General features: G+C 43.4%; 1 protein-coding gene across 3 annotated transcripts in view; it reads left to right on the top strand.

Moving 5' to 3' along the window:
• The window catches only part of LOC306926951 (guanine nucleotide-binding protein subunit alpha-11), a 49788-nt gene that overhangs the window by 10653 nt on the left and 23977 nt on the right, over positions 1-15158 (top strand). For all 3 annotated transcript variants that reach the window (XM_079506483.1, XM_079506481.1, XM_079506482.1), the window contains exon 2: positions 14219-14403. In XM_079506483.1, the coding sequence (XP_079362609.1) occupies positions 14219-14403 (185 nt within the window). The remainder of the gene's footprint in view (positions 1-14218; positions 14404-15158) is intronic.

Genomic DNA, 15158 nt, shown 5'->3' with positions numbered 1-15158 from the left:
AACTCGAGAGCCGTTTGACCCACCGACTTCACATTCGACACACGCGTTCCACACCCCCGCAGGGAGTGCAGTGCCAGGTATCGAGTCGGTCGGACCCACGGTTCTCCAGAACCACCACAAAAGGCTCTGGTCAGGCTCTGCCAGTGGGCCTAATGAAGCCAACTCCTTTCACCTGTGCAGTTTCCAGCCTCTGCCTCAGCCAATTGAGGCTCAACCAATCAGGCTCTGCCAGTGGGCCGAATTGATTGCCAAGTACACTTTTCAGTTTGCAGTCTTCACACACAGGCACACAGGCACATACACAGATCTCCATGTGGGACACCGGCTGACAGTTAAAACGGGTGCTATGACGACGTATATTATTAGGTTCCCAAGTTGCATCGTTCCCAAGTAGGCCGGTGGCCTGCGACCGGCACGTACAGGTCTTGTCCTACTGTAAATTTGAACAGCTGCAATACCGCTGGGTGACCTATAGTGGCACTGTTGTGTTGAGCAGCCTAAAGGCCCATTCACACTGAGCACTATAACAATAAAAGTATAACTAACAATACAACTGTACCGTACAGTAACTATCGCAAAACAAGAGTATAGTTGCACCTATAGTTGCACCGCTCAGTTCACACGGGTGTGAAAAAAACCATGGAATGTATAATGTATTTTAAACATATTTTTTAATCTTATCGCTATGAGCTATACAAATAACATTTGCAGAAGGACAAAGTCCTAGGCTTCTACAAATAAAGAAGTCTAACTAAACTCCTTAGTGCCTCAAGATTATCTCAATTATGGCCTCGCTCCTTTTCATTTAGTGCAGTTCCGTAACACATGTGACAGAAATTACCTATTACATGGCCACATCTCTCCATTGCTACGCTTTCTTAATACCCTTTATGTCCGATAATAAACTCTGTTGACTGCCTTAACCCATTTTGGGCGGGAACCCCTTTTGGTGTTAGCATTATGTTATGCTTTAGACTATTGAAAAATAGCAGATCTACAAGCTCTACAGATCTACAAGCTCGTAGCGCGCCACCGAGTGGCGCGCTACGAGCTTGTAGGTCTGCTATTTTTGAAAAATCGAAGAACGACTGACATAGCTGACATAGACATAGACATAGACATAACTGACATGACATGACATGACATGACATGACATGACATGACATAACTGACCTAGACAAACATAGCTTTTTCAGAAAACTGTCAGGATTTAGAAGACATTTTTAGAATCTGATCTCAGGTCAAAATGGGTTAAATTACATTTACTTCTAGCTTGCATTGATTGTGGAGACATTTATGATCAGCTTCCTTTTTCTGTGGGTCTATTTTGTATATTTGTTTGCAGTCTTTTCCCCTGTGTTCTCTTCACACTGTCCCTGTGTCCTTCCTGAGATATTATGACCACTACACTATACTTCCTTTTAGGTATTCAAACCATTACTTATCATCAGTGCCTCTTTGTTCAGTCCAGTGTTTTGAGGAAAAGTCTTTTAGGATTTTCTAATTACGTTGTTGAATTGGCTGCCAAGAGAAACGGGGTGTGGGTGGGGAGTACCCCCAAAACATCATTTTCCCATGACATTTTATTTTAGAACTTAACCCATTCGGGAACCCCTTTTGGTGTTAGCATTATGTTATGCTTTAGCTATTGAAAAATAGCAGATCTACAAGCTCATAGCGCGCCACCGAGTGGCGCGCTACGAGCTTGTAGGTCTGCTATTTTTGAAAAATCGAAGAACCAGGATGTAGAAGACATTTTTTGAATCTGATCTCAAAATGGGTTAAAGTGAACTGTGAGTTGGGAAGAAAGCAACGGGCACACTTTTTCTGTCATGCTATCAATCAGTCCACTATCTCTAGGCTAATGACTGTTTTGTTTGTGTGCAAATGTTAAACCCAAGGATGTCTCATACGCAAAGGCCTGCCTACGCCCATTATGGTTTCTCTTTATAATAAGTCTTAACAAGCTAAGCCAAGGAGATCAGCCCTGTGCTAGCTGTAGTGTTTATTTGAATCCTGGGTAGTTGCTGCCAAGGTAACAATTCTCACTCTGGGTTCCGCATTGCCTAGTAGCCGACATGAAATGAAATGAAATGATTACTATATTTACCCAGGGTATCTAGGCTAAGCTCAAGAACTTGTTTCCAGCCAGGCCCTGCTCATAGAACATTAATTTCATCGTAGTGGTTCAATGCCTTGTTCAAGGGCACTTCAGCGGTGGTAATTTTAACGTGTCGGACCGCTGATTCGAACTGGCGACCTTCCGGTATCAAGACCGCTCCGCAATCCGTTCGGCCACCGCTGCCACCGCTGCCACATCACTGCCGCACAAAGATTAACCCCCCACCCCCCCCCAAAGAAACCTTTGAAGAAGGGGTGTAAGCAGCATTCTAAGCCTTCCAATGACATACTAACTCTATACATACAGTAGCATTGCTGAAGGCAAAGTTGGCAGATCATCACCCAAATTACAGGCGTATTTCCTAGGAATCTTTAAATGGCAAGCCTTGTACAGCTAAAGGGACATTTCACCGCTGGAAGACACTGTAGTAACTCAATGTTAATAGTATTTGTAGTAGATAACATTAGAACAATTTGAAATGTGCACCCTAAGGCCAGATAAATAATGAAGTCTGTGTGTTTGACTAGGGGTTTGACTGGATTGCTGAATTCCTACAATGACCACAATGCTTTGGTGCACTGCCCGTCCTTGTGGAGAGGGAGGAGGCTGCGTGGAGGTGTGACCAGGTCCTTCCTGGACCAGGAAGTCCAGGAAGGACCTGAAACCACATTTTCTTGACACATTTTGTTCATGAACATGGCGCCTGTCATGACTAAAATATCTAAAAACACATATTGTGTGTGCAATTACCTCAGGAAGGTCTTTATTTTGTCCTAAACATCATTAAAATAAGATCTTGTTGCAAAAGGGGTGAAGTGGCCCTTTAACCTGGCACCACAGGTGCGATTGTTGTCGGCCTGTCCTCTGAATTAGGCAACCTATTCAAAATGCTTAGATATGCTTGGATAAAAAGCGCTATATAAATGCACCATTTACCATACTGTCAACGGACTCACTGCAGAGGATCATCTCACACTCCACACAGGACTGCCTTAGTTTGCATGCCGCAAATACAAACGTAGCCACAGCATTTGCATGTCACACAGTTATCACCGAGGTTGAGGTTGGAGACTTTGTTTGGACATGATTTGGGGCCAACATATCGGACCGATGGGCCTCTTGATTTCGCTTAAAGTAAATAAATAAAATAAAATGTTGGCCATTAAATACTCATGGTGCTTAACCCAATTTGAGGGCGGGAACCCCTTTTGGTGTTTTAAGCATTACGTTATACTTTAGCTATTGAAAAATAACAGATCTACAAGCTCATAGCGCGCCACTCGGTGGCGCGCTATGCGCTTGTAGGTCTGCTATTTTTGAAAAGTCGTGAAAATGTGGTGCAAATCTTTGAATGTATATTCCAGAGCGAACATTTTTAACTAAAATATTTGCCTCTGGGGGGTCCCTGGAACAACATATTTTGAGATGGGGGTCCGTGGCCCAATAGAGATAATTCTGGGGGTCCTTGACATGAAAAAGGTTGAGCACAACTGACATAGAAGCATGGGTTTTTCAGAAAACTATTATGATTTAGAAGCCTTTTTTTAATCGCCATCAGTCCAAAATGGGTTAAAATAATTTGTTAAGTTAGGTGTGCATGTTTGCACTTTTTTTGGAACTATGTCTGCTGGGGCCTACTTTTATTTTTATTTTATTGTGTTGCGTTGGGATATGGATCTCCCTGGGTCTGAAATAAATAATTGAATTCAATTGAATTAGTTAACCCATTTTGGGCGGGAACCCCTTTTGGTGTTGGCATTATGTTATGCTTTAGCTATTAGAAAAATCGAAGAACGACTGACATAGAAACATAGCTTTTTCAGAAAACTGTCAGGATGTATAAGACATTTTTAGAATCTGATCTCAGGTCAAAATGGGTTAAAGTAGGCTCACACCTTGACGTGATAGGAGGTCACCTGGGGCATCTTTCACCCTGCTATTGAGCATGACTTTATTTCAGTCTGCCGACAGCTGCCAGCTGCCTACCAGCCATTTTAGCAAAGCCAGCCACTCTTTTAGAGGTATACTTCTAAAGCAGCTAAGCCGGTGGATAAGGACGTGCGGTAGGTAGCTAAGGCAGATAGGTGTTTGTAGTTCTGTTCTAAGCCATGTTTGTCAGGCGGCTCTGTTAGTTGAGCAAACAACGATGTTGACACACCCAGAGTTTCGGCAGTTATGTGGCAGACAGGTCTGTGAAAGACTGCCCACTCCCTCGCATGTCATCGTCTGTCTACAAGCTTTTCATGACTGGCATGTATGACTGGCACTGTTTATTATAACCTCTTCCTAACCCTATATGGTCTGGATATTCTGTGACAAAAAAGTTAGTATTTTCTTTGCCATACTGCAAATTTCATCCTACATTTTGTGAAGTCAGGGTGGGATATTAACAGCAACCAGACAAAGAATGATAGATTTAGGGCCCTATTTTCTCTGGTGCCTTACCCCTTGCCCTTATCCCTAAACATTGGAATCCATTGCCTTACCCATATCCCTGAAAGACATTTTTAAATGGTTCAAATAGCCAATCTATTTGAAGTATTTAAAATATTATTAGACACCAAAGGACCGACATGTGGAAACAACGGTCGAAAATGCGCTGCTCCCGTGCTTGCGGTTAGGTTTCTGGTTTAAGGACTTCAGTGTTTTGTACCATACTATTGTATGAGTATCGAACAAAGAATGTTTGCTTTCGCCATCTTTGTTGAAGAAGATTCTGGGAAATTAAGGTTTAGTCTTACTAGAAGTACTAAAAGTTTCTCAATCTTCTATTTAGATTTAGTCTGGCTTAATCTAGTTACCTCTGAGGTAGGTTTCTGGAGGTCAATGATTAAAGTGTGATTACCTTTGAGGGGATTAAGTCCACCCATCAAGCCCATTATGTCAACCTCAGGCCATCAGATCATGGTCTGATTTTGAATCTAAATGGCTTTGTGTTTCTGCTATTGTCCTGGCTCTGCTCTAATTAAGAGCAATTTAGAAGTTTAGCATTTAATGGTTTGTTTATTGTTGTCGGTGTCGGTGGACCAATAGTATGTCTAAACTAAAGTCTGTGCCCAATAACTAAAACAAAATAGTAAAAAAGCTAAAGACGTTTAGTGATATGGGGTAAGGCACCAGCAAAAATAGGGCCCATGATAGTATTTAGACTAGCTAGATATGTCAAATATCGCAATTACCATGTGTGAGTTGTACACATGATTGTGGTTAAAATGATACTCTTGAGAAGTTATACATCTACGTTATTTCCATGTTTATATTTTAAGATCATTAGCATATATTCTTGTATAATAATTATTAATCATCTAAAGGCCTATTCATATGCCAGCCAGTTTTAGGTGATAACGTAAGGTGACCGCAGAAAACTGCAACATGACGTCACTGAGCCGCTCCCCTGAACACTCTGTTTTTACTAACCACGGTGGTCACCTTATCACCTAAAACTGGAGTTTGAATAGGCCTGTAGCATATTACTAGATATTGCCCATCGTGTCAGATTCTAAAAATGTCTTCTACATCCTGACAGTTTTCTGAAAAAGCTATGTTTCTATGTCAGTCGTTATTCGATTTTTCAAAAATAGCAGACCTCGCACGCTATGAGCTTGTAGATCTGCTATTTTTCAATAGCTAAAGCATAACATGATGCTAACACCAAAAGGGGTTCCCGCCCAAAATGGGTTAAATGAACATCAACGTGTGTATGTGACCAATAGCACAGCCAATTTATGCCCTGTGTGAAGTGTTGCTCAACACGTCATATGACCGGGCCAAGCAACATTTTGGCTTGAGGCATTAATTTCATTCAGTTCATACAGTACGTTGTGCCGTCTCTGTGGTAACGGACATCATCAAACTTGACAACTGCGAATAGTGCTTCAAAGCCCTCTATTTTGGCAAAAAAAATTGTAAACAAAGTAGAACAGAAGCAATGTAACCTATAATATGTATCGTTTAGCCACTACTGACACTGCTGACCATGCAGAATGACATATAGTCCATGAGAGTAACCCCATTTAACAGCCATTTACACCAGCATTTACATGTATTCTTATTACCATTTACATTGTTCTAAAGTGTTCTAAAGTTACATTTATTTAGCAGCTCTCGCCTTTGGACCACAAGTTCGTGGGTTCGATCCCGGGCACCGCCAACTCGGCGTATGTGTAGCACGGCTTGGGTGCAGCAAGTGCGGGTAGTACTGGGAGCTGATGGTAGGTGTGGCGCTCCACCTCAGCAATCCATCTCTCCCAGGGGTCTAGCGCATTGTAACGGGGATAGACTCCATCTCCCAGGGGGGTCTAGCGCATTCTAACAGGGATAGACTCCCACGTGTTACCGTCTGATACCGACAATTTTTAACAAGCTATATAAACTTTACAATGGTACAAGCCGCCTCCACCTGCTGCCGGCTATGTTTTTACGCCAACGTAAGACAGTGTTGCACAATGAAAACAGAAATACTAATGGCTGCTATATTAAACCTGCCATGTGTGAGCTTGTGGATTGTCTGTTTCTGTCACGTGACGGCGACATAGTATAAATGGCGGCATCTGAAGGCAACCCCACTCAGATGATGATACCAGATCAAACGGCGCAAAGCGTCTTTTCCATCTCTATATTATGCCGATAGATTAACGATAACGATAGATTTGCCTGGTTATTTAATCTTTAGCCACCTTTCACGTATTCACACTCACGCAGGCACTCAAGCACGCACACACGCACAATGTAATAATGAACAATCTATGTAAAGCGCCTTGGATAAAGGCGCTATATAAATACACCATTTTCTATAATTCTAACCTATGGTGCATGAGGCTTGTTATGTCTGTCGCTGTCCTTGTCTTTTTGTAACAGAAATCAGCACTTTTCTTATTCAAGGTAATGCATATACTGTACTAGGCAGCAGTGCACTGACATTTGGATAAACGGAAGGTTCCTGGTTCGATCCCCCTGTCTTGGTGAAAGTGTCCTTTCCTTGAGCAAGACACCAAAGTCCTTGCATGGTTTGCCTTCGATGTGTGAGTGCATTGGTGGTGGATGCACATTGTTTTGGATAAAGGTGCAAATGCACCACATTAGCCTATCTAAAGTAATTTGTCTGTTGCAAACAGAAGTGTAATGTAGTTTACTAACTTTGTTTTAGTTGTACTTGACCCATGTTAGCCTCCCTGGTCCTTTTTTAGTAAATATTTTAGTGCTGCACACACAGGCAAAAAAGTATATCGCTGCAGTACCCATAGGTGGCAAACGATATACAGGGAAAATGTGTGTGACATGAATGATTGCGAACGCAGTGATTGTGAACGCAGTGAGCACTAACTATGAGACCTAGAAGAACATGTCTGTCTGTCTGTCTGTCTGTGTGTGTGTGTCACGCTGTAACACCACACGCCCGCTACCAGAGGGCGCAGCTGTACACACACACACACACACACACACACACACACACACACACACACACACACACACACACACACACACACACACACACACACACACACACACACACACACAAAACTTAACTTAAACAAAAAAAATAACTTAAACAAAAAAATTAAAGAAAAAACTTTAAAAAAAAACTTAACTTAAACAAAAAAGTTAAAAAAGTTAAAAAAGTACATAATTTATTCTAATTGTTGTTATTGCAATTTACGAGCTGCGTTCGCTTCCCTGTGCGTCTTACTTGTATTGCTCCTGTGTGTGCAATATCATTGCACTCACAATGATTCTCCACTTATTTCCTGCCTTGTTTGCCTCTTTTCTGGGGGTTAATTGTCCAGGCCAAACTGCAACTATAACGCATACACTGTAAAAGTGTACAAAATGTAACCAAAATGGACCTATTTGCATTACTCTGCGTTAAATTATCACGCAGGACTTTTAGAGTGTATAGCCAGGATGGGGGGAGGGGGGGGGGGGGGGGGGGAAATGGGTCATCTTGTGACAGGGTCACGGGAAATGAATAAGGAGGAATTTTATATCTCTCCCACACACACGCTCTGTGGGCAGCAGGCTTTGCAGGAATTATCCGAAGCAGCTGTCCTCTGTAGCATCATTCATTCAGTCCCTTAGCTTTGCTGCACAGAACAAACAGTCAGTCAGTCAGTCAGTCAGTCACACTCCTCTTTGTCAAATTGATCACAGTAAAATACTGTGTTAATTGAACTCTGACAGTGTATCTATCTGTAACCAAATGATTATTTATACATTTGTGTACCTCTTGAGTCTGGTTACAAATCTGTAAAGTATACACTCACACTTTTAAGCCAAGTTTGAACAGTGGATCAGTCTATCAGTGACCTTTTCAAGTCTGTCATTTGGTAGGTGCGTGCGTGCGTGCGTGAACATTCTGCTGAGGTAGTCATCACAGCCTTGTCTTCACTATGCTAGGGAGGAAGTCTTAAGGAATAATTTACCAAGAGAGGCCTTTCTCCTCCTGTCAGATTCACCACGTCTCTTTCTCTATCGCTCTTGTGCTCTCTCTCTCTCTCTCTCTCTCGCGCTCGCGCGCGCACACACACACACACACACACTCACACTCACACTCACTCACACACTGCCACTTACAGTACGTTTACTCATTCCTTCCTTCATGCTTTCCCTTTCAGCCTTTTCTCTTCTCTTAAACAGGAAAGTCAAACTTTGCCCCAAGTTATTAGCCTCCGTTTAATGTGGAGCGGAAATACCTCCCGAGGCCTCTGGCAGTCTGGCTCGAGCAAATGAAATGGTTCCGTTTTGACCGTGTTTTTTTGGCCATTCCGAGTTAATGGTTATTCAGTACAATGAGTAACGGGGCCTGTTTGGAGCATGGCACGGGCGTAGTGACACAGTTCTACTTCAGTGGCCAGACAGGGCTGTGTGATCACAGGCTTTCTCCTTTCCCTGCATGTGTCCGTTGTGTCCGGATCGCTGTGTCGTTGGTTTCGTAATCGCTCATTTAAGTCTTCTCCCAAAGCTTGCGCCCCACAAGATCAGAGGTATATTTAAAAAAAAATCATCAATCTATTGGCCAATGTTTGTTATAATTGTGGTTGTTTTTATTGGAAACACTTAGGGTGGATTACAAATGGACCCGTGGACCCTTAACCTATAGTAAGCCTTGCCGATCCATGAGACCCATAGGGTTTCTGTATAGACCCATAGGGCTGGAGCCTACTGTTTCTGTATAGCGTTAGGCAGCTTGATGTACACCCCCTGGACATGATGTACAAGTACACCCCCTGGATATGATATACAAGTATATCCCCTGGACATGATGTTGTACACCCCTGGACATGACGCTAGTATGTTGCAGGGACTTACCCCCCCAAACCAACCCTTGATGGTTTGGGGATTTAACCCCCGGCCTCAGATCCCCAGGAAGGACACTGTAACCACAAGGCCACTGAGCTGGTTTTATAGTCTTAGCCTATGGCTTTGTAGAAATGGAGCCTGTCTGGTAGAGGACCTTACAGTAACGGTACGTGCATTGACCACATACTCGTAACTAGGGATGTCCCGATTCCACAATTTCTGTGTTAGTCGATACAGATACCGATACCGTTGTGTTTATAGCTATCTAGCTATATATCTCGTGTTGTGTTTATAGCAGACTCCTCACTCAAATGTGCACTTGCAGTTTGGGCAACTCGAAAGCAAACACCAAATGCCCCAACATTTTATTTACCTACCATAGTGTCAACCCCTTACCCCTAGCTGTGTCGGATCGGTGGTTAGACAGGCATATTCGCCGATACCGATATGACCAAATAAGGGCCGATACCGATACAGTATTGGGACATCTCTACTCGTAACGTCCCGGTTTGATTCCGCCGATGGAGATGATCGTTGCACATCTTTCCTCTCCTCTGTACTCTGCTGCGCCGTCCTGTCTAAATGAAAGAGCCCATCTGCACGTCAGCCGGTGCGTTCCGCTATGTGTTTGACTGAGTTCAATAATACATGAGTTGCCATGGGAACTGACATCGTCCTCCAGGAGTAACACCGTTTACTGTACAGTCAGTAAGGTCGTCCCTGAGTGATGTTGTGCAGAATGAGAAGTGTGTGTGTGTGTGTGTGTGTGTGTGTGTGTGTGTGTGTGTGTGTGTGTGTGTGTGTGTGTGTGTGTGTGTGTGTGTGTGTGTGTGTGTGTGTGTGTGTGTGTGTGTGTGTGTGTGTGTGTGTGTGTGTGTGTGTGTGTGTGTGTGTGTGTGTGTGTGTGTGTGTGTGAGATGAGTATAGGCCAGTAATATCGGTGGATTAAACAAACATGGATAGATTAAAGCCCAAACGACACCAATGATTCAACATGCAACTCCTTGCAACCAAACGGTTGCTAGTAGTACCGGTAGTTGCACGCAACCATTAACCCCAATGGAATAGAGAGTCGCAGTCCCGCCCTCTACCATGGACCAGGACATGATTCTCCGTTAATTTTCCTCATAGACATTTCAGAAAGTATTTATTTAAAGACGTTTACGCCGCAGACAAAGCCAACTCGAGTCGTGACAAATCATGACAACAAACACAATTTTTGGGGCCGAAAAAATAATTAGAAAAAAGAGAAAAACGGCAGGTTACAACACTTTTTGTTGTTTTTCTTCTTTGTAATTATTTGTGTTGTCATGAGTTGTCACGACTCGAGTTGGCTTTGTCTGTGGCGTAACCGTCTTTAAATAAATACTTTACGAAATGTCTATGGGAAAAATGCATTGTGATTCATTTCCTGGTCCATGGTAGGGGGCGGGACTGCGACGCTCTATTGCTGTGTCTTCTGATATTTCTTCCATGAATATGACTCTCTCTCCTTATTCATATAGTCTGTATTTTCTCTCCCACCACCTCTCTCTTCACTGGGCTCTTACATCACATCCCCCTTGCCCCAACCTCCCTGTCTATTTGCTGCCAATTCTATCCCCGGATCACGGACATATTATGTCTGAAGGGGAAACTCCAGTGTTGCCTGACCTGCTTTCTGCTGAGGAGAGATCCTGTCTGGGAGAGAGAGAGAGAGCAGAGGGCAGACCGCACTTAAAGACTCTCCTTCACTGTTCACCAGGGTTATTGAGTGGTGAAACCACTCCAAGGAACAGCAATGTCCGTCGATGTTTAGAGTATCAGTAGGGGCAAAAGTGGCACTGTTGTGCCAGAAACAGAGAGAGAGAGAGATAGTGTTGCACTGTTGCCTGCTAATTACAGAGAGAGAGAGAGAGAGAGAGGCAGGGGGAGAGGGGAGTTGCACCACTCGGTTCACACAGGTGTGATTTTTATTATAGTGAACTAGAATTGTAGAAACATTTTTAGTTGACTGAAATAAAGGTCTTTACGAAATTATGATAACTAACTGAAACCATATTGTGTTCACAAAACCCAACTTAAAACAAAGTTTTAGAAGATGTTTTCTAGTCTCTCAGAAATCTTAAAAAAAATAACGGAAATAGATTAAAACCCCACACCGCATCGGATCAATGCGACGCGCATTGTGAGCTTGTAGATCTGCTATTTTTCTGACCTTGCCCCTGACTAATCCATATTCCAAAAAATAGATAAACAGAAATAAAACAAATCAGAATGAAACTAAAACCAAACTAAGCATTTTCAAAAACTCAAAACAAAACTAGCAAACCCACTTTAAAAACAAATCAAAACTGTAATTTAAAACAAAACTCAAAACAGGTCTGACAGTTCTGTCAAACATCCATGGAATTTTGTTGGAAAAGGAAGCCCTTTTCCTTCCTTGAACTGGTGTTGTAATGTCTAATATGAATTCCACGTTATGGCTAATCAGCCACTCACACAATGTGACACCACCTACTTCACCCTCATGAAACGTCCAGGTCGATAACCCAGCTGTCTCTTGTTTGTAGCTGTAAGTAACCACCTGGATTCGTACCCAGGTCTCCCACGTGGAAACCAAAACAGATATACCGCTCAAACCCCCCTCTAGATATTGGGCTGCAGGACGAGTATACGAGGATGAGTCAGTCCCAAGCCAGACGTAGCTTTTAAGGCACAAGTGTGTCCAATATCCCAGTGTAAAAATCCTTGAGAGTGCTTAAAAGCTGCAGCGGCCACTCTGCTTAAGAAAACAGTTGTTATGAGCCTATTTCATTTCACTCCCTGTTCTGGCTTGCCTCATGGCCATGTCATTGGTGCCAAGGCATCAGAAGAAACCGTGACGGTGAGCAAGCACTACCATTCAACACAGAAAGCAGACAGACCATCACTGAACAAGGAAACAGAGCAAGGAGTAATTGGTGCATTTATGTAGCACTTTTATCCAAATCACTTTTTGAGTGGCGCAAACCACTCCAACAACTGGCTTTGTACCCGTGTACCCGTGTTTGTTCGTACCAAAAAAACGAGCATGGTTGCTATGGTTAGCAACCAAAAAACGAGCATGGTTGCTATGGTTAGTATGTGACGTCACTGACATCACAGACATCACAGTACTTATGACACAGATGCTTTCCTGGTTCTAATGTACAGTAACTATAACAATAAATGTGTAGTTGCACCACTCAGTTCACACAGGTGTGATTTTTTGCATTACATTCACCCAGTCATACACCGATGGCGGAGGAAACCATGCAAGGCACCAAACTGCACATCGCGGTCAATTAAGGGGTCAGCGTCTTGCACAAGGACACCTCGACACTAACTCTGGGGGAAACCGAGATCGAACTGGGAACCTCCCAGTTCCCATCCGGCTGCTCTACCAGCCACTCTTCCCCTGAGCCACTGACGCCCAGAGTGAGGGAAAAACAGAGGGAGAAGGTTTAGGGTCATTTCCCTCAATCTGGTAACGCTGTATCTCTGTATCTAACATGTTAACATGTTAGATACAGAGAACAAAGTGTCGGGGAAGGAGAAAGATACAGAGACGAAATGTTTTTATAATCGTCATGGGGGCCCGCCGGCCCCGCCCCCTCCCCCCGCTTATATATATACTTGGATGGTTAGAGCTGAGCGATTACATACAAAGTCAATGCAAAGACGAGAATTGCGCGAACGGTCGCGGTGCGACCTGGCGCGGTACAAACGGGGCGGACCGAGGCGAATATATATATTCCATAGAGTAATGACACATATATTCAGGTCTAATTCCTCATGGGGGCTCGAGCCCCGCCGCCCCCACGGAGTCTACGTCACTGGAAAGAGACATGCCTCTGGAGAGAGGTGTGGAACGATGGTGAGAGTCAAAGACAGAGGAAGATGCATGCAATGAGACGTAATGTCAGGTTGAATCTGGGTCGGAACTCGGAATGCTAGCGATGTTTCTGTGCTGCTACCTCAACAAGACCCTGACATCCCCAGAGTCTAGACTCTAGATGATGGGCAGTTCGGTATTCCAGAGAATATGTCCATATAAAGATACATAAAATAAAATAAGGCTCCGGAAGCTCCTCTGGGACAGTTGGCAGATATGCACGCTGTGGCCAAAACAAACATAAGTTTCTCAATGTGTGTTCATTCATACCCCTGTGTGTGTGTGTGTGTGTGTGTGTGTGTGTGTGTGTGTGTGTGTGTGTGTGTGTGTGTGTGTGTGTGTGTGTGTGTGTGTGTGTGTGTGTGTGTGTGTGTGTGTGTGTGTGTGTGTGTGTGTGTGTGTGTGTGTGTGTGTGTGTGTGTGTGTGTGTGTGTGTGTGTGTGTGTGTGTGTGTGTGTGTGTGTGTGTGTACTTGCTCTCTGCTAAACTGTAGCATGTCTTAGTTGTACAATCTCTCTAGCATACAATTTAGCCATTTAGCAGACGCTCTTAATCCAGAGTGATTTACAGTAAGCAAGAGGCTATTCATTTCAATACTAGACCTAAGGCGGCAAAGGCAAGATCTCCAGCTTGTGAAAATGAGGAGGGGGAGAATGTAAGCTGGGTGTGGAAATATTTCACTGAAGCATATTGCTGTAGTGCATACAGTAACACCAATACGTGACTCTTTGTTCAAACTGCCATTGGTTTTGTTCTCTGGCAAGACAGACTGACATATATATATATATATATATATATACACACACACACACACACACACTTTGGCTCTATAGCTAAGCCGTAATTATATATATGAATACAGTGCTTATTCATTTGCTAACCCCCCACCATGTTTCTGTGCTCAGGTACTGGGGAGAGTGGCAAGAGCACCTTCATCAAGCAGATGAGGATCATCCACGGGACGGGCTACACGGAGGAAGACAAGAAGGGCTTTACTAAGCTGGTCTACCAGAACATCTTCACGTCCATGCAGGCCATGATCCGCGCCTCCGAGAGCCTCAAGATCCAGTACATTTATGAGCAAAATAAGGTGTGTAATAAATTCAATGAAAAACACTATTTTCTACTCTATAGAGCGTCGCAGTCCCGCCTCCTACCCTGGACCAGGAAATGAAACCCAATGCATTATTCTCATAGACATTTCTTAAAGTATTTATTTAAAGACGGTTACGCCGCGGACAAAGCCAACTTGAGTCGTGACAACTCATGACAACACAAACAATATTTTGGATCAAACACATAATTACAAAGAAGAAAAACAACAAAAAAAGTGTTGTAACCTGCCGTTGTTTTCTTCTTTCTAATTATTTGTTTGGTCCAAAATATTGTTTGTGTTGTCATGAGTTGTCACGACTCGAGTTGGCTTTGTCCGCGGCGTAACCGTCTTTAAATAAATACTTTAAGAAATGTCTATGAGAATAATGCATTGAGTTTCATTTCCTGGTCCAGGGTAGGAGGCGGGACTGCGACGCTCTATTGTGAGGACCTGTAGCCTGTAGCCTCCAATTCAGACTTGAGTGTCAGGCTAGAGGACCTGTTGTGAGGACCTTACATTACATCACCGGTTACGTGCTTGTTTACATGCTGCACCGTAGCTGCACTACACACCGTACCATACGTTCTCCATGGACACATTATTTTGAGAGCAGCATCCACTCCCCGCAGATGTTGAAGTCTTCAAAGGCAATCAAATGCGTAGACGTTTTGTCTTTCCACTTTGGGCTTGACATAGCCTGACACTCGTTTTAATCGCCAGCACATATTTTCTTAATGGGCGTGGCTAGC

The sequence above is a fragment of the Electrona antarctica genome (assembly GCF_951216825.1).
Source record: "Electrona antarctica genome assembly, chromosome: 7".
NCBI classification, from domain to species: Eukaryota; Metazoa; Chordata; class Actinopteri; order Myctophiformes; family Myctophidae; genus Electrona; species Electrona antarctica.
This window is presented reverse-complemented; position numbering and strand designations above follow the sequence as displayed.